At 47.1% G+C, this 22,495-nt stretch overlaps 1 protein-coding gene across 1 annotated transcript; it reads right to left on the bottom strand.

Moving 5' to 3' along the window:
* Window positions 1-12,291: 12,291 nt before the first annotated feature.
* Window positions 12,292-21,370, bottom strand: LOC123404618 (protein DETOXIFICATION 19-like). Its single transcript, XM_045098557.1, has 7 exons — window positions 20,774-21,370; window positions 13,652-14,196; window positions 13,473-13,559; window positions 13,328-13,384; window positions 13,008-13,246; window positions 12,719-12,837; window positions 12,292-12,589 (listed from the first exon to the last, which is right to left on the bottom strand). The coding sequence occupies exons 1-7, from the start codon at window positions 21,056-21,058 to the stop codon at window positions 12,461-12,463; spliced, it is 1,461 nt and encodes a 486-aa protein (XP_044954492.1). The 5' UTR covers window positions 21,059-21,370; the 3' UTR covers window positions 12,292-12,460.
* Window positions 21,371-22,495: the final 1,125 nt, after the last annotated feature.

Genomic DNA, 22,495 nt, shown 5'->3' with positions numbered 1-22,495 from the left:
CGCTATTCCTTCTTTCCCTAATGCATAACAAATATCTAGCACAAGGAGAAGAAGGAAAAGCGACCCCACAACAAAAGTGGTTCTGCGGCACGCCACGTGGTTCCGCTGCACGCCACGTGGTTCCGCTGCATGCCACGTGGGACTAATGGTCTTTCATTTTTAAATGACTGTTTTAATCAAAAACAGATCTGTTACAAAAGGGATTTCATTTTTTGAACTTATTTGAACTGAAGACTTTTTGTATATATATGTGGTCGAAATGCATGATACCATGAAGTTAGAAAGGGCTAAACCATTCAAAAGTAGCAAATGAAGTTAGAATGGGCTAAACCATTCAAATTTGGAAACTATAATGGCACAAACAGAAACTAGACATATATAAATTGGTCCAAGCAGTACATGATACTAGTCCAAACAGTACATAATAATAGCTACCATAGATATATATATACAAGTGTTCGACGTTGAGAACACTACTCGTCTGAATCGTTTGAATCAGAATGTCCACCTTCCTCGAGGTGACGCTGGCCATAGTTGACGACTCGAATCTTGCGGTACAACTCGTATGAAACATATGCATCTTTTGTTGCATACTCAATGTTGATACTATCAAGTGGGGCCTTCTCCCAAAGTTTGTGCTGAGACTTTGGGAAACTGATCTTCATATCACCATATTCCTCGTCGATCAAGGCAACTGCCATATGAGCCATCGAAGTCCTGACATGTCGAAGCCTGAATACCGTTTGGAGATCAATGAGGCAACCAGTTGGTATCTCAATACCGAAGTTGTACCTCATCTTCAGCTTGTCGTTCGTTATGTCAACGGTAGCAAAAGTGATGCCGCTGCGAAGGAAGTCCATGAGTTCTGGACAATGCTTGTCACTACTGCAACAGAAACAAATTAAAATGGAACAAATGTTACATACTGCTGCAATAACGAAACATGTTTCACTACAACTAAAGAGAAAATTATCTTTAGGATTCAAATAGAACATATGCAATGGAACCTAGAGAGATCACTATAGCTATCCAATGGAACCTAGCGAGATCACTAGCTATATGCAATTTTCATGACTATGACATATCATATTGCTATCCAATGGAACCTAGAGAGATCACTAGCTATATGCAATTTTCATAACCTTGGATCAAAGAACACCGCATAAAATTGTATCACTACAACTATGATTTCAATGGAACATATTGAACCAATCAGATTTTTCAGATTGTGGAACACTATTCCAATCAGATTGTGTTCCCTTCAACTAATCAAAATTGTTTCACTACAACTATTTGAAGCGAACCAACTATGATTCCAATGGAACATATTAAACACTAGTTGATTATAATACAATTTTTCAGATTATGGAACACTATTCCAATCAGATTGTGTTCCCCTTCAACTAATCAAAATTGTTTCACTACAACTATTTGAAGGGAACCAACTATGATTCCAATGGAACATATTAAACACTAGTTGATTCTAATACGATTTTTCAGATTATGGAACACTATTCCAATTAGATTGTGTTCCCCTTCAACTAATCAAAATTGTTTCACTACAACTATTTGAAGGGAACCAACTATGATTGAAACAAATAAACTTACAATGTCATTATCTTGGATCAAAGAAAGCCTCAAAACTTACCTCGCCCATTAGAAGATCAAGACATGGTGTGCGAAGCATAGTTGGATGACGGCAACACCGCGTTGATCGGCCGTGTACTCCAGATCAAGCCCCAAGAACTTCTCATGATCCATTGCGGCGTAAAGCCATCGTTCCTTCAACTGTTCAAGGAAAAACGGCATCTCCTTGCTCTCGTTCATGTACACGACATCGAGCATGGTCGTGCCATGTGCGAGCACCTCTTCAAAGCGAGTTGGCATGGTGGAAGAAGAGAAGGGAAGAAGAGAGGAGAAGAGTAGAGAGCGAGAGCGAGAGAGAAGAAGAAACAGAGAAATGGCGACTCTGCTTCGGTTCGTGCTTTTCATCGCCCGAAACGACGCGGGATGCAAACCGTTTGGGCCTTTAGTCCCGGGTTGAGCCACCAACCGGGACTAAAGGGGGATACGAACGGTTGCCACCACCACTGCCCACCGCGTAGCCCTTTAGTCCCGGTTTGGGACACGAACCGGGACTAAAGGCTCCTTACGGGCCGGGACTAAAGCCTCGAGGGAGGCATTGAGAATTGGGGCGACGTGGCCGAGCCTTTAGTCCCGGCCAAAGGCCCGATTTCCACTAGTGGAGTCCAGCAATCACCAATGCCGAACTGCCCATGTAGATGCCATGATCGTCGCGGCAAACTGGAGCCGCCGATCCCCCTCTACCCGCGCGAATACCTGCATCCATGTGGATTTTCGCGTACCACGGCGGTGGAGCTTTCTGACGCGCTCTCTGAACTTCCAAAGGGCCTCTCTTAGCTCCTATTGGGCGCGGTACTCTCAACACTTCAAGCTCCTAGATGAAGTTTCTCACAAACGATTGTGTAGCTTGGGGTGATCGGAAAATGTGTTCATGAATCGCCTTGCGTCGGGATGTCCATATCGCCCAAAGGGTGACTGCCAGGAGGATGAACTGATCATGTGGTAGTAAATCAATTAGTGCAAAGAGCCACAGCTTGGCATTGGGCTCGGTTGTTGCGACCAGTCTCTGAGCTAGGTCTTCGCCTACCATGGCCCAAGTGCATCTAGATGAGGTGCAATTGATCAGGGAATATCTTCAGGAATCGGGCGCTCTACACATGCCACATAAGGGGCTATCAGTCATGTGTCTGTGTGCCCTGACATCTTATGTTGGGATTGATTGCTTAGCCAGCCTCTATAGAAACATTTTTACTTTACCTTGGACTATAACATTCCACAAGCTCTTCCATGGTGCCTTCTCAACCACAGTAGACGACAGTCCAGCTACACCGTCCAGACATGCCTCGCGGCGCTGTCGGGTGGCAACCAGCATACGATAGGCCGATTTGATAGAAAAGTATCCTTTGCGTTCAAACTTCTAGCTCCAGAAATCCTCCTCATTACATGTGCAAATAGGAATGCTCATTATCGCATGTACATCCATGGGCATAAAAACTTGCCTGATCCTCCCCTCATTCCATGAGGCACTTGTATGATCTATTAGCTCCGCCACAAAGGCCGGTGGGTCAGCAATTAGGCACTCATAGGGCCGCATCATCTCAGCTCTCGGGATCCATGTATCCTCCCGTATCAAAGTATTCTGCCCATTACCAATCCTCCTTATTAAGCCGAGCCGTAGTGTGTCTCGTCCTTCTATGATCGCCCACCAAATCTGGCTAGGATGCCCACCAAGAGTAGCCTGTAAGATTGTGGTGCCTGGGAAATAAATGCTCTTGAGTATACGGGCACAAAGAGTGTCCGGGTGTTGGATCAGCCTCCACGCGTGTCGCGCTAGCATTGCCATGTTGAATAGTTCAAAGTCTCTAAACCCTACCCCCGTACCTTTCGGTTGGGTCATCGACTACCACGAAACCCAATGTGGTTTTCGTTTGCCATCTTTTGAGCCCCATCAAAATTTTCGGATGAGCATATTCAGGTGTTCGCATAAACCCCTCGGATGCTTGAGACATGACATAGAAAATACCGGAACGGCCTGAGCTAATGCCTTGATCAAAACCTCTTTGCCTGCTGTTGACATGGTGCTTCACCCTTGAACTTTGCTCCACAGCCGATCCTTCAAGTATTTAAAAGACCCACTAGTCCATCTACAAAGAAACGTGTAGTCTGATACACATTGTTAGGATACCTTTCTTTTTAACATGGAAAAAACTCCCATCCTTTCTTTGACAATAGACCACGATCGAATCTATGAAGCATTATTGTTTTATACGTTCCTTTTAGTGATTTTAGGGGTAATAGTTTTTGCTATGTCCTTCGGAGAACCACCTATATGGTTCCACCTACTCCAACTAGAATAATAATAAAATTTTATTTAAGTAAGAAGTATTAATCAGCGAGATGGAAGCCGAGCTCGCCTACAGGGAGCCGAAAATGGGTTGGCCCAGTAGCCATATGGTTCATCACGTTGACTTCACGCATGTTTTTTTCAATAATTATATTAAAAAATTAAATTCACATATTATCAAAAATATATTATCTTACTGATTATTCCACAATTAAAAAATATTTATGCAGCGTAAAAAATGGTCGCTCAACTTTTAGAAAATGATGTACCTTCAAACAAAAATGTACGTGACCTTGTTGAAAAATGTTCGTGCAACTCAAAAAGAAATTATACCAGTAAAATATGTACATACATTTTAAAAAGGGTTCATGTGTTTCAAAAATATGTTTCTGACATTTAAAAAACATAAAATATAAAAGAATGTTTGCATAGTCTAAAAAAGGATTCATATCATTCAAAAAATGTTTCAATGTATATTTCAAATTGTTCAAAACATACTAAATAATGTTAAATTGCACATTTTAAGCGTTTGAAAAGTATTTCCATGTATACAGAAATGTACATTGTCTTTAAATACATCAGACATGTGTTAAAAAACAAAGAAAACCGAAGTGAAAAAGGAAAATAGAAAAAAGGAAAAACCAGAAAAAAATAAAGAAAAACCAACGGTAACCCAAAGAAAATCGAAGTAAACCGGTGAAAACCCCGATAAAAACATCAGAAAAAAGGGCGCCGCTACGGAGAAATCATCCGCCTGCACAGCCGTCCAATCCTTTCGGCGTAGCCGTTGGATCAACAGTGAAAAGACAAATACGAGTCATCGCCGAAAGCAGCGTCACATTTTGCAAGCAGGAGCAGCAGCACGGGGATGAGTACGGTTCGACAGAAACAACAACACGGGGATGCTCCATTGCAGCCGCCAACTGCGGCGAGGCCGCACTCCAGCGCAGCGCCGACAGTGCTTCAACGCAGTGCCGGCGGCCCGTCGCAGCTCCGACCATGCTTCATTGCAGCTGCAACACCGGCAGGCTGTGCTCCAACGCAGCGCCGGCGACCCGTCGCGGCTCCGGCCATGCTTCATTGCAGCCACGACACCAACATGAAGTGCTCCAACGCAGCACCGACGACCCGCCGCAGTTCCGGCCATGCTTCTTTGCAACCGCGACATCAACACTCGGTGCTCCATTGCAGCGCCGCCGACCCGTCGCAGCTCCGGCATGCAGCACCGCAGCTCCGTCAAACCTGCGCAGCACCACACCGCTGCACTGCAGCTCCGTCGCCGTTACAACACAACCACTTGCAGCTCCGCCGCCCACCGAGAGCAGGGAGGAAGCTACACCGCGTGCGCTGTGTGGGAGCAACCCCGTCTCCGACAAGATCGACCGGTTGCAGCACTCCTCTCTCAGCACTGGCGCGTTCCAATACCGGCCATGGTGGAGCATCGTTGTTGACCAGTAGAGGTCGGTGTTTTGCATCTCTCCTCCGTTGTGCAGCAATGGCGGAGATCCCCTCCCCCCTCCTCCCATGGATTGCAGTTGGGGAGCAGAAGGTGCGGGCCAAATTAGAGGGGGCATGCTTAGCTGCGGTGGCACACACCAGCTCGCAGCGCGGCAACTGCATCCATGGCAGATGTGTAGCAGCAGGAGAGCGGGTAGGTTGCAAAGAGAGATGAGGGGAAAAGAATGAAGAAGATGAGTGGTAAGAACAGCTTGAGAAAAGATAAGGCAAGGTGGAAGAGCGGTGGGTGTGCCTCACACGTGCACGTGTCAAGCAGGAGAGGGGCTTACAGAATCAAAAAATCAGCCGGTAGATTTTAATCTATTTCCCAGAAAAAATGTACACAGCTACAGTACTATGACAGCCCAGTAGTGTCGTATTTTAAACAAGATCTATTAGGTTCCATAACGGGCAAGAAATAGCTTCTGCAGCCCCATAATGGCCGCAATGCTAACAACTCGTCGTGTCGGCTATCATATATTCACGTTTTTGTTACTAACAAAATGGCCCGTGCGTTGTAACGGGAGAAAAAAACAAAATCTTTAATGATGATGACCATATTATGTTCACACATCATCGCTTGATTTTGAAATTTTATGTACAAATGCAAGAAAATGTTTCTTCTTTTAAATTTATTCACAAGTTGAAGCAATCTTTACATTTAAAAAAAAATATCATGGTTGTCAAAAATCTTGGTAACTCAAAGAATTATTCTTAACTTCAAGAATTTTTTTTAAAAAACATACAATAATAATCAGATCCATCAAACAGTTAATTCTTGAAAAATCATATGGGTATATTTTCACAAAGAATTAGGAACATTAATGTTTAACTGCATACATTAGATCTTTCATGAACAATTTTACAAATATGAGAACAATTTTAAAATCAAGAACATTTTTTACAATTTACAAACATTTACTAAAAATCGTGAATATATTTTATATTTCAAACGGGTTTAAATATTTTTTTTGAATTGGCGACCAATTCTAGAAAAGAAGAACATAATTTTTTATGTTGGAGGATTTACTTTAAATTCAGAAACATTTTTCGAACGCATGAAGTTTTTCTGAATAAACAAACATTTTTATATGTCAGTAATATATTTATTAAATTCACGGACATTGTTTTGGAATTTGCAAACAAAATTGTAAAAATACGGCGCCTTTTTTGAATCCACAAACATTTTATGTTTTCATCAACATTTTAATTCAAAATTCCTATTTTTTAATATGCAAATGCTTTTGTAATTCTAAATTATTGAAATTAGAAATAAACAAAATGGAACGGAAAAAATTAAATAAAAAAAGAAACTATCAAAACAGATATTAGCTATTTTTAAAATTTTAGGACATTTTTAAATGCATTAACATATTTTGAATTAGAAAGCATTTTGTTAAATGCTTTATTAATTTTTAATACATGGAGTTTGATTTGTAATAATGGACTTTTCTTATTTAAGAAACATTTTTTCAACCTTGCAAATATTTTATTGTATATGCGAGCATTTTTTACAAAAACTCCGAGCAGTTTTTGAAGTCACAAATATTTTATTTTTTAAAATATTTTGATTTAAAATTTTAAGTTTATTAAAAGTTTAAAGGTTATTTGAAGGTCTAAATTATTTAAAATAGAAAAATAAAATGAAACTGAAGATAAATAAATAAACGGAACTAAAAAACTGGCGCATGTGCATGGGCTGGCCCATACGGTGTGCTGGATATTCTTCCAGGGTGCAGAGCGTAATATAGGAGGTTTTTACATGTGCCGGCCCAGTTCGAGATTTTTCGCTTTGTGAAACGTTTTCTATTACTTATCGGTGGCATGGGGGGTAATTTATGCAAATTTCAGGGGCAATTTTCATGACGTACCACGAAAGCAATATGTGCTTTATTAATAGGTAAAGATAAAAAACACTTTAAAACAACCGGCTAATTTAATGAAAAAGTCAGTCGCGTGTCCGGACGCCACGCATTGTGTTGGTGTTATGCATCCCTTGAGAGCCACTCGTTTGCTACCTCTATCTCATCTTTTCAAAAAAGTGTTAAAAAATCTACCGACTCATTTTCTCTCCATCGTAAGCCGCATCCTTCATGCGACACGTATCAGTGTGGGTCGTCCTCCGCTTCCCCTCCACCTAGCCTACCTTATCTTCTTCTGCTCGCGCTCCTCCACTCGTTCTCCTTCCTCTTCTTTTTCTTCCCCAATTCCATCTCTTTCTCCATTGCTCTACTTTCTGCCATGGCCCGGACCGCTACGTTGCAGCGACGAAGGGGGGTGACGATAACCGCTGGTGCTCCCGCTCACCTCACCGCAGCAGGCAACCGCGGCGGTGTTGTAATGGGTGGAGGGTCGCGCCGTGGTGTTGAAGTGGAGCTTCATCAGTGGCTGCCGCTGCTGCGATACAGCGCTCGCCGACGGCCCGGAGCTGTATTGCAGCGCTCGTCGGCGGCTCGAAGCTGCGATGCAGCGCTCGATGCTACAATGAAGCTTCACCGATGGTTGCTCGTACTGCGATGCAACTCCGCAGTGCTACAATGGAGGTTCACAATCGCGGGAGGTCCGGAGCTGCGATGCAGCGACCGCAGGCGTCCCGGAGCTATGATGTAGCGCTCGATGCTACAATGGAGACGGCTGCCGACGCTACGATGCAGCGGTCGCCGGTGGCCCGGAGCTACAATGGAGCTTCATCGGCGACGACGGGTGTTGCAATGGAGCGCCTCCACGCGAGGGGTTGGCGCTACAGTGAAGCGTCTCCGGTGGCCGGTGGTGGAGCACTGCTGCGCTAATGGCGAGGGGGTGTGGCTCCAGTTGCGAGCCGTGCGACGCTGCTTCCCATGACGAGGCACTTTATTTGCTCCGTCGCGGCTGCAGTGATAGAAGGACGACCCGGTGCTGGGGCGTTGACAGATCCAATGGATGATGAGCGGCGGATCTAACGGGTCAGGATCTGACTGATTTCCCTCGGTTGATCCGTAGCAACCGCCTATCTCTTCTGAACAGCTAGTCTTCTACCTCTCTCCGTCTCTCACATCTCTGCTCAAGGCCAATTTGTTTCCGCCTGTAGCACCACACGACGTGCAACGGCTGCCCGTGCTAACCTCGCCACCATCCATTCTTCCAGCACGACACGAGCGCCGCCGTGCTAGCAACAGCGTGGTGATCCATTGAAGCACCGGTTCCAACTCTATGGGATGGATTTTTGCAGCTCCTCGAGCAGCGATGTTGTTTCGCTCGGACCACCGCATCGTGATGTGCCAATACCGCTCTCGCTGCTGCAACCCTGCAACACAACAACCACCATATTGCAAACGCCTGTATTGCAGACGTGGAGGAACTCCTCGATACCTTCGGAGCTGCAGCGGCCGACGACTGACCGCCACATAGCTCGCCACTGGCCATGCAGCAATGGCGGCTTGCTGTGATAGGAATGGGCTGCAATAACTGCTTCCAATCACCGAAGCTGAATCGACAGTATCGACACCGAGCACCGTTGCGCATCCCTGCTACAATAACCGTTGCTGCAACATCGTCGTCGTGCTGCATCCATCGCCATGGCAGCAGCCCCGCCATGGACCTGTGACTTTCCCTATAGCAGCACAACACGTCGGCTCTCATCTGCAGCAATGAAAGCACGGCTGCGCGGACGGATGACTTCGCGTGCAGCAGCGATGACACGGTGACCCTTGTCTGTACATCGTGCACTCCTCTGCAGAGAGCACCCACCGCAGCTAGCCTTCCAACACCAGCGTCCTTGCCTTGCTCGACACCGCGGTCGTGTGGGCTGACGAGCTTGCTTGCAGGCTTGCAGCAGCGACACAATCCAACTCGACCCAACACCGTCGGTGCTGTAAGCGATGCGAAGGCGGCACCGCCCTGCTGCAATCCCCCGCGGTGCCGGCGTGCTGCGATGGAGCGACGGGGTGCGGAGGCTGCGAGTGACGACCGGCAAGCCGGGTAGGCCGATGACGAGGGATTTGTGTTTTCGTTACTATTGTGATCAGCTGCGTGTGATGCGTTGCTACCGCAAGAGAGGAAGGACGAAACAGGGGTGATTGCTATGTCGCGGCCTCGCGGGAGAACGACACGAGGGGATGATGACACGGAATGTTGCGTTCGACTGATTTAAGAGGAAAATCAGTCGGATGACGGGTAGCAGCCGCCTCATATTCACGTCCTTGAAAGTTGAACATACGTGTGTCGGGTTGGGAGGATGTTAACATCCACATCCCAGTATGTACGTGTTTTAGAGCATCTCCAACAGCCCCATTAAACAAACGATGTGCCGCAAATTTACCCATTTTAGCGCGCCCGTAATCGGCGGAGTGTCTCAAGCGGACGATCAATAACCGCGCGTGGCATATAGAGTTGGCGCGCAGTTCGAATCGCCCTCGCCGCTGCGTATTTGGGATGTCCGCTTCCGCACGCGGCACACACGAGCGCTCGCGCCGCACTCTCTCCATCGCGCCACCTTCGCCCCGCACGTGCCGGCGCCGGCGAACTGACCCGATGGACACGCACCGGCTCCCCCTCACCCCATCCGACAGCCGCGAACCCTCCGCCGTCGCCGCCGCCACAAACCCTAGCGCTGGGAGCGTTGGCCTCGCCTCCGCCGGAGCTCCTCCGAGCATCAGCCTCGCGCGCGGGCTCTTCATGCCGCCGCGGATGACATCGGCGGCAGGCATTGTCGCGCCGGCGCTGGCGCCCGCCATGATGAAGCCCTCTGCACCCCCTTGAAGCTCCCAAATGCGGCGCAGCCGAAGAAGGGCAAGGCATCCGCGAAGAAGAACAAGGCGGCGGGCGGCTCCGGCACCTCGAAGGCGTTGAGGAAGAAGCTTGCAGGGCGTGCGAGGGGCGAGGTGGCTAACGAAGCGCCGGCGAGCTCACTTCTTGAGCCGGCGGCCGACGCGCACAATGTGTTCGACGATATGCCCCAAAGGTAGAAAAATTCCCCAACTTTTTTTTCTTGTTATTTTTTGAATGCATATATATAGATAGCTTATTTGCATTGTTCTATATACTTTGTAGTGTCAACGACGATGCATACATGTCAACTATGGGTGTTGGCTTCAACAATTCTCATTCGTCTCAAACCAATGACATGCATTTCGAAGACCATGAGTCCGAGGTGGACGAGGATGGTGAGGGCATTGTCGGCGCACCGAAAGGAAGAGGAGGCAACTACACCAACGAAGAAGATGCCGTGCTATGCAAAACTTGGTTGGATGTGTCGAGGGATCCATCAATTGGAAGTGATCAAAGTAGAGATGTTTATTGGCTCCGGATGAAAGAACACTTTGATCTTCGCAACATGAGTGGAATTGACCGCTCCGCACGATCGCTTCGCTCCCGGTGGTCGACCATCAACAAGGATTGTCAACAATGGGTGGCCGCACAAAAAGCGGTTGCCAAGTTGAACCCGAATGGCACCAATAATGACGATATGGCAAGTGTCATTTCATCATTCCTCATGTTCATCATCATGCTTGTTGTTGGTGTTCCTTGTGCTAACTTGTTTTGTTTTCATGTAGTTAAATATTGCACAAAACTTGTTCAAAGGAGAGGAGAAGAGGACCAAGAAAGGGAAGATAAAGAAAGGAAGGCCATTTACCTTGCCTCATTGCTACGAAGTATTGAAAGATGATGAGAAATGGAAGAAGCCTGAGCATATTGATGATTTTAATTTGAGCAAAAAATGCAAGCGAACAATTGATTTGGAAGATGATGATGAGGAGGATGCATCAAGTGAAGAAGGCAAGAGAAGCCCCACACCAAACTCGATTTTATACTCGAAGCCCAAACAACCGATGGCACCAAGAAAGACGCAAAAGAAAAGAAGAAGAGGAAAGGAGATGATGAGCTGAAAAATGCTATGAAAGCAATTGTCAACGCAAGAAAAGAAGCCAACGAGGTGAGAAAAATGGCAAGGAACCAAGATGCCGCGACCGAGGAGAGGAGGATGGCGGCCGAGGAGAGGAGGGTGGCGGCCGAGGAGAGAAAAGTGGCATTGGAGGAGAGGAAGGTGGGCATGGAGGAGCGATCTAAATTGTTGGAATGAGAGAAGTACTTGTTCTTCTTGGACACATCTTTGTTCAATGATGCGAAAAAGGAGTATGCCAATCTTGCCCGTGAACAAATCTTGATCCAAAAAAAAGCCATGATTCGTGCAATTGGTGGCGGTTGCCTTGGCGGCATGGGTGGCATTGGTGCCATGGGTGGCTTTGGTGCCACCATGGACGGCAATGGGTTCCATGGGTGGCTTTGGAGCTACCATGGAGACCATGGGAGGCATGGGTGGCTTCGGACCACCTCCGGGCGGCTTGGACGGTATGGGTGGTATGAGTTTTGCCTCTCTCATTAACGGCATGGGTGCACCTCCGGGCGTCGGTGTGCCACCTTCCCATGATCTTGGCAACACCTTCCGAACTTCACGTGATGAGAATGCGGCGCGCAACAATGGAGAGGAGGAGGAAGAATCGTCTTTGGCGGAGTCGGATGAATCGAAGGAAGATGAGGATGAAGACGAGGACGAGGCTTGATTGTTGTGCCTGTCGTTTGTGTCATGGACTTGGTTTGCATTTTGAACTTCGTTGAATGATGTTGTGGGCATGAATTTGAACTTGTGGGCACGAAGTTGGTTGAATGATGTTTGTGATTCAAATTATATGCCATGTGTTTTGTGTTGATGTGTGAAATTTATGTCCAAAATGAACAAATGTGAGCGCCGGCTGCTCGCACGCGCGCTGAATTTTAACGCGATTGCTGGAGCCAGCGCTGCGCGCCGCGTCAAACACGTGACGATGGGCGTGTCGCAAACTAGATTTTAACGCGTCGCGCGTTGGGCGCCTGTTGAAGACGCTCTCATGTACTCTTGTTTAATCTTTCCGTTTCATGAGACATAAATTCCCTCGAATTACACGGTCAAAAATCTAGCCTACCCCATAAGGCTAAACCCGTTGAAGCATCGCACGCTCTGGCCATCTCACAAGCACCCTTACATGTGCACGCCACGAAGGCATGAACGACACTCATCAATCAAGCGACGTAGTTGGCCTTCTCTTGCTGCATCGCATCGACGATCTTGGACCATTTCGTGCGGGCGGTGATCACCACCAGCGTGCTGGTCTGGCAAGTCAGCCCGCAGATCAGACCCGACCATAAACCCTGTGAAAAATAGCATCTGTTCAGTGCTCCAGCTATCACTAATTGCATTTCAGAATGGACTTCCACCTGCTTGCATGCCATCGCGCATTGCGCAATGGCAAGGGCGAGGGCTCTTGATCGATTAATTACCTTGGTGTAGAAGTTGAGCTTGAAGGCAAAGAGGACGGCCAACGGCATGCCGATGAAGTAGAACGCCACAAGGTTCGTCATCGCCGCCAGGTGCTGCCATCCGCAGCCCCTCGCCACCCCTGTCACACGTACGCCAATTTATTTGTCAGTTTACGGAGCTGTTTAGCATCAGCTTCAAAACAGTTAATTCTATGATTAAGTATCTGTGATATGAAATTGTCTGTTTAGCACTGCAGGTAAGTGATTCTTGAAGATTGGCTTAGGTAGCTGACGGACGGATCTTCCTCACCTGACAGTATGCCCTGCGCGGAGTCGAGCACGATCGAGATCGTCAGGAATGGGGTGAAGGCCGCGAATTCTGCCACAATCACCTCGTCCCCGCTGAAGAGACTCGCCCAAAGGCCGTTGCCGAAGCCCATCAGAAGGATGAAGAAGAAAGCGAGGAACACCGAGAGCTTCAGCGTCACCGCGACCGCATTCTTCGCCATATCCACGTTTCCGGCTCCGATCTCATTTGACACCCGGGTGCTGCAAAATGTGCAAACAATGAAACAACAGGCCCTCGTGCCTACAGCAACGTACAAAGAAAGAAGTTGAGATCATACGTACCTTACAGCGGCACTGAATCCGTACGTGATCATGTAGGCAATCGCCTCCGTGCTCGAGCTGCATTTTCAAAAAATTCCAAGTCAACGATGCTGGAACAACGCTTGTGAAGATCCATCGGACGGACCGTATTCATGGATGAACGTACCACATGGCGATCACTGACGTGCTCACTGTGGAATTCGGTAGCAAGCCGGCGATAAGAACAAGAAGCTCAAACGCCCAGTACTCCAAGCTGCGTGCACTCAACAAACTCGAAATCAATGATGGGAGACGACGCGTGGTTGGCAATAACATTGCGTATATAAATAATGATATTGTACCGACCAAACCATGACGGCGGAGGGCGTAGCGAGCTTGATCGTCGGCATCACGTAGTTGAATGCGTCGGCAGAGAAGCCCTTCCATGTCTCGCTAAACTCATTGGACCGGATCACGTACCCAAGCAGCATCAGGCAGGAGAACCAGAAGGTGATGGAGATGGCGGCAGACGCGCCGACGAAGCCGAAACCGAGCACGTTCACCAGAAGGTGGTTCAGCGCGATGTGGAGCAGGAATGGCACTCCGGAGCAGACGACGAGCGGCACCACGACGGACTGCGTTTGCAGGTACCTTATAAGGCACTGCAGGAAGGAGAAGGCAAACAGGCCGGGGATCTGGTACCGAATGAACACCGCGGCGGCGCGGGACACCTCGGGTTCTTGATGCAGGCACAGAAGCAGCGGCTCCGTGAACAGCCACAGGACGGCGATGACCATGGACACCACCGCCGACATGATGAGCGACGACTGCAGGTACAGTCCTAGCATGCGGTATAGTCGGGCGCCGTAGGCCTGCCCGCATAGCGTCTCCAGGGCGCCGCTCATACCAGTCTGAAATGCTCAACATTTTTCGCATATGAGTTACTCCGTTGGATTAATACTTAGTAGTTACGATGCAATGCAACAGTGTTCAGATGCAGATCAAGTTATGAACTTATTGGCACAGTCTATTCGAAAGTCACCTGAATTTCTTTTTCATGTATAAGTCACCTTCGTTCACTGTGTTTTACTCTAGTTTTTTTTCTCTCCATTTACATATCCAGGCTTGCACAACTTTTTCACCGTCCAGTCTAACATGTATCTACCTTCGCCACAAAAGCTAATTAAGTAGGCAAATGACGTCCCTTATTCCCTAATGTTAGTTAACATATACTCCCTCCCTCCGTTCCTAAATATGAGTCTTTTAAGCGAGTTCACTAGATGTCTACATACGAAACAAAATGATTGCATGTACACTCTAAAGTATGTCTATATACATTCGTATGTAGTCCACTAGTGAAATCTCTACAGAGACTTATATTTAGGAACGGAGAGGGTACTATGAGCGTGCACTCGACTTGCATGCATAAAGTACAACAAATTAATTTTAACATTCCAGAACACAGGGTAGAAATAAAACACACAACTTCCAAGATACTCTATAAAATTTTGTTGTGGCTCACTTATAAACAGATGTATGACGCCCGTGGTCACCTTTTTTTGTTTTCGGTACACAAGATCAGAATTTTACAAGCAAAAACTAAAACTAAAATAAAAAATAGTTATTGTAACATTGAATAAATTTAGGGTATTACCCTAAGAGAGGAAAGAAAAAGAAGAAAAAACTCAAAAGAAATGATGACAAAAATTTGCAAACATCTTGCATAGAAGTTGTGCTGTTTCATAATATGCAAGAACAACTTCATAGTAATGTAACTTTAAAACAAAAGTATGATTTGCACACACATTGCATTTATACATCCAACGTTGTACTCGATGTTCAAAAAACATGATCACAATGTGAAGATGAATCATCTCTCGACACACATGTGAAGATGAATCACCTCTCGACACACGGATGAATTGCATTTATTGTGGGTGGCGTCACCTCCACATCACTCTCACGCGTTACTCCAGGTCGGATGGATACGTATATTAAACATATGCAGGATGACGATGAACCTGGTCCGATGCCACCCGCTCGTCCGTCTGTCACCCACCATTAACCACCTCGCTCGTAGCCCTCCCATCCCATCGTTATTTAAACTCCAGGCCTAGCCATATTCGCATCCAACCTCCTGTGCTCCCTTTTTCCTTTCTGCACCAAGCCCGACATGGCCTCCTCGAGCTCCAGAGCCGTCTGGGACAACCTCTCATCCATGCAGAAGAAGGAGATCACCGCCATTGCAGTCGGCAAGCAGAAGAAGGCCGGTGCTACGGACGCCCCAATGAAAGAGCCATCCCACGACAAGTCAACGCCCCGTCATCATCGGCTAATGCCGGCATCACCGAGATCCGTGCCCACTACAAGGAGATTGTGTTGAAAGAGCGGCGGGCCGCGTTGCGGCAGGCGCAGGTCGGCCCAGATTGCGAAGTCCACCTCCTCGACAAGCACCTGCGAGCGTGGGAGCAACTCGCCGTCGGCACGGGCAACGCATCGGACGTGGACGTGGCTGAGCAGGATTTGCTATTCGACTCCTATCACTCCCCCGCACATTTGTCACGATTGTTGGCGGTACCGCCTTCATTACGTGGAGTTAGAAGCCACCTTCAAGGAGATCCGTGATTGCTGGCGGTACCACCTTCATCACGTGGAGTTAGAAGCCGCCTTCAAGGAGATCCGTGAATGCTGGCGGTACCGCCTTCATCGCGTGGAGTTAGAAGCCGCCTTCAAGGAGATCCGTGATTGCTGGCGGTACCGCCTTCATCACGTGGAGTTAGAAGCCGCCTTCAAGGAGATCCGTGATTGCTGGCGGTACTGCCTTCATCACGTGGAGTTAGAAGCCGCCTTCAAGGAGATCCGTGATTGCTGGCTGTACCGCCTTCATCACGTGGAGTTAGAAGTCGTCTTCAAGAAGATCAACGAGGCATTTTTATGTAAAAATTATCCAAGTTGAATGTCGTTTGATATATGCATTAAATTTGTTCACTTTCCTTATTTTTTTCAAAATATAACGTAACATATATGGATAGCTTTGGATGATGTCCTCTTATCAGTGTCCATGCACTTGTCTCTAGATCTGCAGACATATACGGTGTGTAATTCGGGTGTCAACTTTGAAAATGCCCTTATAACTCTCTTCTTAATCAATCTAGAGTGGTAAAGCTTTTGCCCTCGATTTTCAAGAAAAAGTTTAAAGCCGCCCTATAATACGGATACAGGGAAGTACATACTCTCTTCGGTCCTTTTCTACTTCGCATATAAGATTTAATTAAAGTTAATTTTATAAAATATGAATAACTTTATAAAAAGTATCGGCATTTGACGTACGAAATCAATATTATTAGATGCCTCATGATTTTAATTTTCATAGTTTAAAACTTCAGTACCGTAAACGTTGATACGTTTTCATATAAATCCTGTCAAACATTGAAAAGTTTGAATTCAGAAAATTATTATATGCAGAGTAAAAATGACAGGAGGTACCTCCCATTCTAGATACATGTTTATAAAACACACTTTTTTTCTTTGCGAATCTAGGAGCCCACATTACCTACCGCAATAAACAATCGCGCAAGCACACACTATTTGGTAGACGCCGCGGGATTCGGCGGACTCGTGGCCACACATGTACTGAAAAGTCCTAGATCGAAACTCTGGAGAGATTTGGCTGATTTGGGCGTCATTGACCATGTAATCCAGCGGGAGTTGATGGGTTATTTTACTTCCAGCACGGCGTCGAATTAGACAAAGCACATCAAGCGCAACAAGGGTGGGTGGATCGAGACTCTTGACTGATTACTTGAGAATCACCGTTTTTATTCTACTGCTCCTTCCGTTCTTAAATATAAGACTTTTTAAAAAATTATTAGAAGACTACGTATAAAATAAAATGAATGGATATACACTTTAAAATATATCTATATATCCGTATGCAGTTTTTTAATAAAACCTACTCCCTCCGTACCTAAATATAAGTCTTTTAAGATATTTCACTACTCCCTCCGTTTCTAAATATAAGTCTTTTAAGAGATTTCACTAAGGGTCTACATACGGAGCAAAATGAGTGAATCTACATTTTAAAGTATGTCTATATACATCCGTATGTAGTTCATTAATGGAACCTCTAGAAAGACTTATATTTAGGAACGGAGGAAGTAGATGTCTACATACGAAGCAAAATGAGTGAATCTATACTCTAAAATATGTATATATACAACCGTATGTAGTCCATTAGTAAAACCTTTAGAAAGACTTATATTTAGGAACGAAGGGAGTAAGACTTATATTTAGGAATAGAGAAAGTAGCTAGTCGATGCATCCAGTGCAGACACGTCGACCCTGCACGCATGCATTCATGCAGCCCGGAGCAGCCACGGCAGGCATGCAGACACGTCGGTCGATCGACTCCCACAGAAGCAGAATAACAGTCCTACCTACTTTTTTGTCGTTCCAGCTATGCCCGGCAGCTCTGCGGGCCACGCAAACGACGTAGTAACTCCGGTGTCAGTTTGTTGTTGGCAGCCACACTAATTCAATACTATAGTACTCCCTCCGTTCCTAAATACTTCTTCCATTTCTAAATATAAGTCTTTTAAGAGATTTTATTAAGAGTCTATATACGGAGCAAAATGAGTGAATCTACATTCTAAAATATGTCTATATACATCCGTATTTAGTCTACTAATGAAATGTCTAAAAAGACTTATATTTAGGAACGGAGGGAGTATAAGTCTTTGTAGAGATTTCACCAATGAACTACATACGGATGTATATAGACATACTTTATACTATAGATTCAATCATTTCGATCCATATGTAGACCCTTAGTAGATCGCTTAAAAGACTTATATTTAGGAACGGAGGGAGTATATACGGGGAAATCATGCAGCTATAATTTGGTGTATATAAACGTATTTTAAAATGTACGTTTGTTCATTTTATTTCGTACGTAGTCTATGTTAGAATCATTAAAAATACTTATATTTACAAATAGAGGAAGCATATTTGATTTTTTCGGAAACAAGATCTAAAATGTCCTTATACGGATCCTTGTAACTACTTGCTAATATGAAATCAATGGAATGCGAGAGCGGCGTTAAAAATGATACGGCTTCGCTAAAAATCAATCGACCCTATAATCCGTTGATTTTGTTTTAAGATTCGTGCAAATAAATTATTTTTTCAGTTTTTTCTTCTTTTAAAATACTATATTACTTGACTAAGACTTTGCGAAGTATTAGTCGACCGAGACCTAGATACTTCCAAAATGACATGGCATCGTACGTAAGGTCAACACTCTTGCTAGCACGAGCGTTGATAATATCTCATATCTGATCTGATCGCTCCGGCTGAGGGCTAGTTGCACGTTAACTAGCAAACATATATCTATCTATCTTCAAAGATGTCACCTCATCAAGCCCACGCTCTTCTCTCTCTCCGCCCAACGATTCGGTGCAAGTTGATTTCGTGTGAGACGTCCGATACCCATCCAACGGCTCCGCGTCATCTTCCTCCTGATGTAGCCCTCTTTCCACGGCTCCGACCTGCGATGCAGCGCCCACCAAACCGCCGGCAGCCCACCCCACAGCCCCCACGGTTAACCCCCGGCCTCCCCTCACCGGTGACGCCGCTGCCGCCGCATCGTCGGTGTCGAACTCCGCGTCATTATTCATGGCTTGACCGCGCGCCTCGCTGCCGTCCATCCATCGCGGCGCCCCCGTTCTCGCCTCTCGGAGCTTTTGGAATCGGCCGACCGAAATGCATTTCTTCCAGGCAGCTCGCATGCGGCGATCGCGTGCGTCCCAGAGCTCCGTCTTGAAATTTCGGCAGAACCATACGTAGGCGATCTAGAAGCCAACATTGTCTACTACTGTACAATAAACACGCGCGCACACACAACACCAAACTATTGGTAGAGCGGCAATGATTCGGCGGGCTCGTGGCCACACGTGTGCTGAGAAGTCCTGGATCCCAACTCTGGAGAAAATTGGCTGATTTACGACCTTGACCATGTAAACAATCCAGCGGGAGACAGGAGTTGATTTCGTAGGTTATTCGAGTCGAATAGACAAATTAAGTAGTGGTTAAGCACATCAAGCGCGACAAGGGTGGGTGTATCGAGACTCGACACTGATGGCTTGACAACACCGCGGTTTTTACTGTTTTCCCCGGAGATATTCTAGCTGCATGCTTGTACCAGATAGACACGACCTCTTCCTTCCTAGCTCGAGACTTGACCTTCCTAGTCGAAAGTAGATGCATCCAGTGCAGACACGTCGACCCTGCACGCACGCATGAACATGCAGCCACGGCACCCATGCAGACACGTCGTCGATCGACTCCCGGCCACAGGAACAGAATAGAGTCCTACCGACTTTGTGTCGTTCCAGCTATATATGGGCTGTACATAAACATAACTCGCCGTCTGCGGGCCACGCAAACGACGTAGTAACTCCGTTGTCAGTTTGTTGTTGGCAGCCACACTAATTCAATAGTATATGCGTGGAAAGCATGCAGCCACAGTTTCTCCGCGAATACCTAGCGCCTCCTGTGCCAAAGAAGAAAATAAAGAAAACGTTGGCATCACGTTTGTTTTCCCGCGTGTATATATACTCCTTCCATCCTTAATTTTTTTTTCATACGAATTTTAGATTGTATGTTCACTTGTTTTACTTTATATGTAATCCATGTTAGAATCACTAAAAAAATTGTATTCAAGAACGGAAAAATACATTTGATTTTCCCCTCAATTTTTTAATTACATTGTTATTTTATTTTTTGAAATAAGGTCTATAGTGTCCTTATAACTGCTTGCTAATATGAAACCTTTTTTTTTTTTGGCGGAAGCTTGCTAATATGAAATCAACGGAATGCGAGAGCGGAGCTAAAAATGATACTATGCATGTTAAAGTATATCGTAGTATCGTACGTAAGGTCAACACTCTGGCTAGCACGAGCGTTGATAATATCTGATCCGATCGCGCCGGCTAAGGCCTAGTGCCACGTTAACTATCGTAAACATCTACAGTACGTATATCTATATCTATCTTTAAAGATCGGAAGTCACCTCATCGTCCACGCTCTTCTCTCTCGCCGCCCAACAGTTCGGTGCACGTTGATTTCATCCAATGGCTCCGTGTCATCTTCCTCCTGATGTAGCCCTCTTTCCACGGCTCCGATCTGCGATGCAGCGCCCACCAAACCGCCGGCAGCCCACCCCACAGCCCCCACGGTTAACCCCCGGCCTCCCCTCACTGGTGACGCCGCTGCCGCCGCATCGTCGGTGTCAAACTCCGCGTCATTATTCATGGAGCTTTTGGAACCGGCCGACCGAAATGCATTTCTTCCAGGCAGCTTGCATTCAGCGAACGCGCACGTCCCAGAGCTCCACCTCGAAAATTCGGCGGAGCTACGGAGGCGATCGAATCGGAACTTGGACGGATATTAGATCAAGAGTGCGTGTGTTGCAGAGGCAGCGGTACGTACCACGAAGGCGTAGCCGGTGACGTTGGCCCAGGAGTTGGCGAGCGTGGCGCCGGCGAGGTGGACGTTGCCGAGGTGGCCGGAGAACATGACGGACACCAGCGGGATGCCGTAGTAGGACATGTTGGTGAGGACCATCGGCACCGCGAACTGCAGCTGCGCCCACGCCTCCTCCGTGTCGATCAGGCGGCGCAGCCACGCCGGCGAGCAGCTCGAGGGCCTCGCCTCGCCTTCGCCGCCCTTGCCGTCGGCGGGCTCGGGGCCACCAAGCAGTGGAGCCGATGACATGCCGGCCGCCCCGCCGCACGACGGCACGAGAGGGAGGAGGAAGAAGAAGAAGAAGCTGGGTTAGTTCTGTGGTGTGTGTGTGGTCTGTGGACTGTGGTGGCGGTGGCGATCAAGAAGACGGCGATGTGGAGATTATTGACGGTCAAGGCGTGGGAAACGATTGGTGGCGTGGAGAAATGGAGGAGATCGACATTAATTTCGGATTTTCCTACTCAATCATAGTCGGCTCATGTGCGCGTCTGGGTGGTAGAGGAATAATTCAAAGCTCTGCCTGCCGCCTGCGCATGGCACGGTCGATCGGGGTCGGGGTGGTCTACTCTGTTGGTGGGTTGGTGTTCCAAATTAATGCACAATCGCTTGTTTGGACGCTAGCTAGAGAGAATTATTTTATTCCTTGGAGGGCAGCGAAATATAAATTTATGTTAGCGTTCGGTCGTAGAGCCTTGGAGGGCAGCGAAATATAAATTCTACCCCCTCAGTTTCTAAATATAAGTCTTCAAAGAGGTTTCATTAGTGGACTACATACAGATGTATATAGACATTTTTTAAAGTGTACATTCATTTATTTTGCTCCGTATGTATGACTTCTAGTGCAATATCTTAAAAGACTTATATTTAGGAACGGAGGGAGTACACGGGAACGCTAGCGCCTGCCCCGCCGATGCTAAAAAAGAATCTGAGTTTGTTAATGATGTGTTCGATTTTCAGTGGTTGCATGGAAAAACGCAAATCAGGCCGGATGAAGACTGTTTGAGAAAATACGGAGTAAAATACAACATCTGTATGTTCTAACAACGAGTCAATGGCCCGGTGTGGGTTCGGCGCCCCACAGTGCATCAATGGCGGATGACCGACACGTGGGGAGAGATCGGGCCACTCATCTCATTTCGGAAGGGGGTATAAGACCCCGAGCCGCACCGCGGCTTGACCTAGAGGAGGCATTCTCCCACTTCTGGTCGGCGCCGACGAGAAACCCTAGATCGAGTGTGAGAGAATCCTTTGGCTGGTGGAGAGGGAAAGTTGGGGGAGACCCGCGCTCATTTGCGGCGGTGACCGCGTCCCCTTCGCCGATGGGAGATGGAGACCGAGGCTTCCACGGTGGCCGACGGGGGGAACCTGGTCGCGGGGCACGCGGGCCTGGTCCTGCTCCTGGACGGGGCGGCGGCCGTGGTGGTGACCGGAAATTCTCCTGGAAGCGGGATGACGGCGGCAACAACAACTCTTCTACATCTAATGTCGCCTCCGGATCTGATGACACCTCGCGCTGGGAGGAGGCTGCGATGGGGAAGCAGACGGCTGAGGGTGGGATCTGGATTCCCAAGAGCCAGGGATCCTCTGGATCTGCGGGTGAGGGAACAGAGCGTCAGATCTCCACACCTTTGCGTCGGAACCAAGGATCCAAAGCAAATCAGGTGAACCCTTCCAGTGCTCATGATC

This window comes from Hordeum vulgare, chromosome 6H (genome assembly GCF_904849725.1).
Source record: "Hordeum vulgare subsp. vulgare chromosome 6H, MorexV3_pseudomolecules_assembly, whole genome shotgun sequence".
Lineage (NCBI taxonomy): Eukaryota > Viridiplantae > Streptophyta > Magnoliopsida > Poales > Poaceae > Hordeum > Hordeum vulgare.
This window is presented reverse-complemented; position numbering and strand designations above follow the sequence as displayed.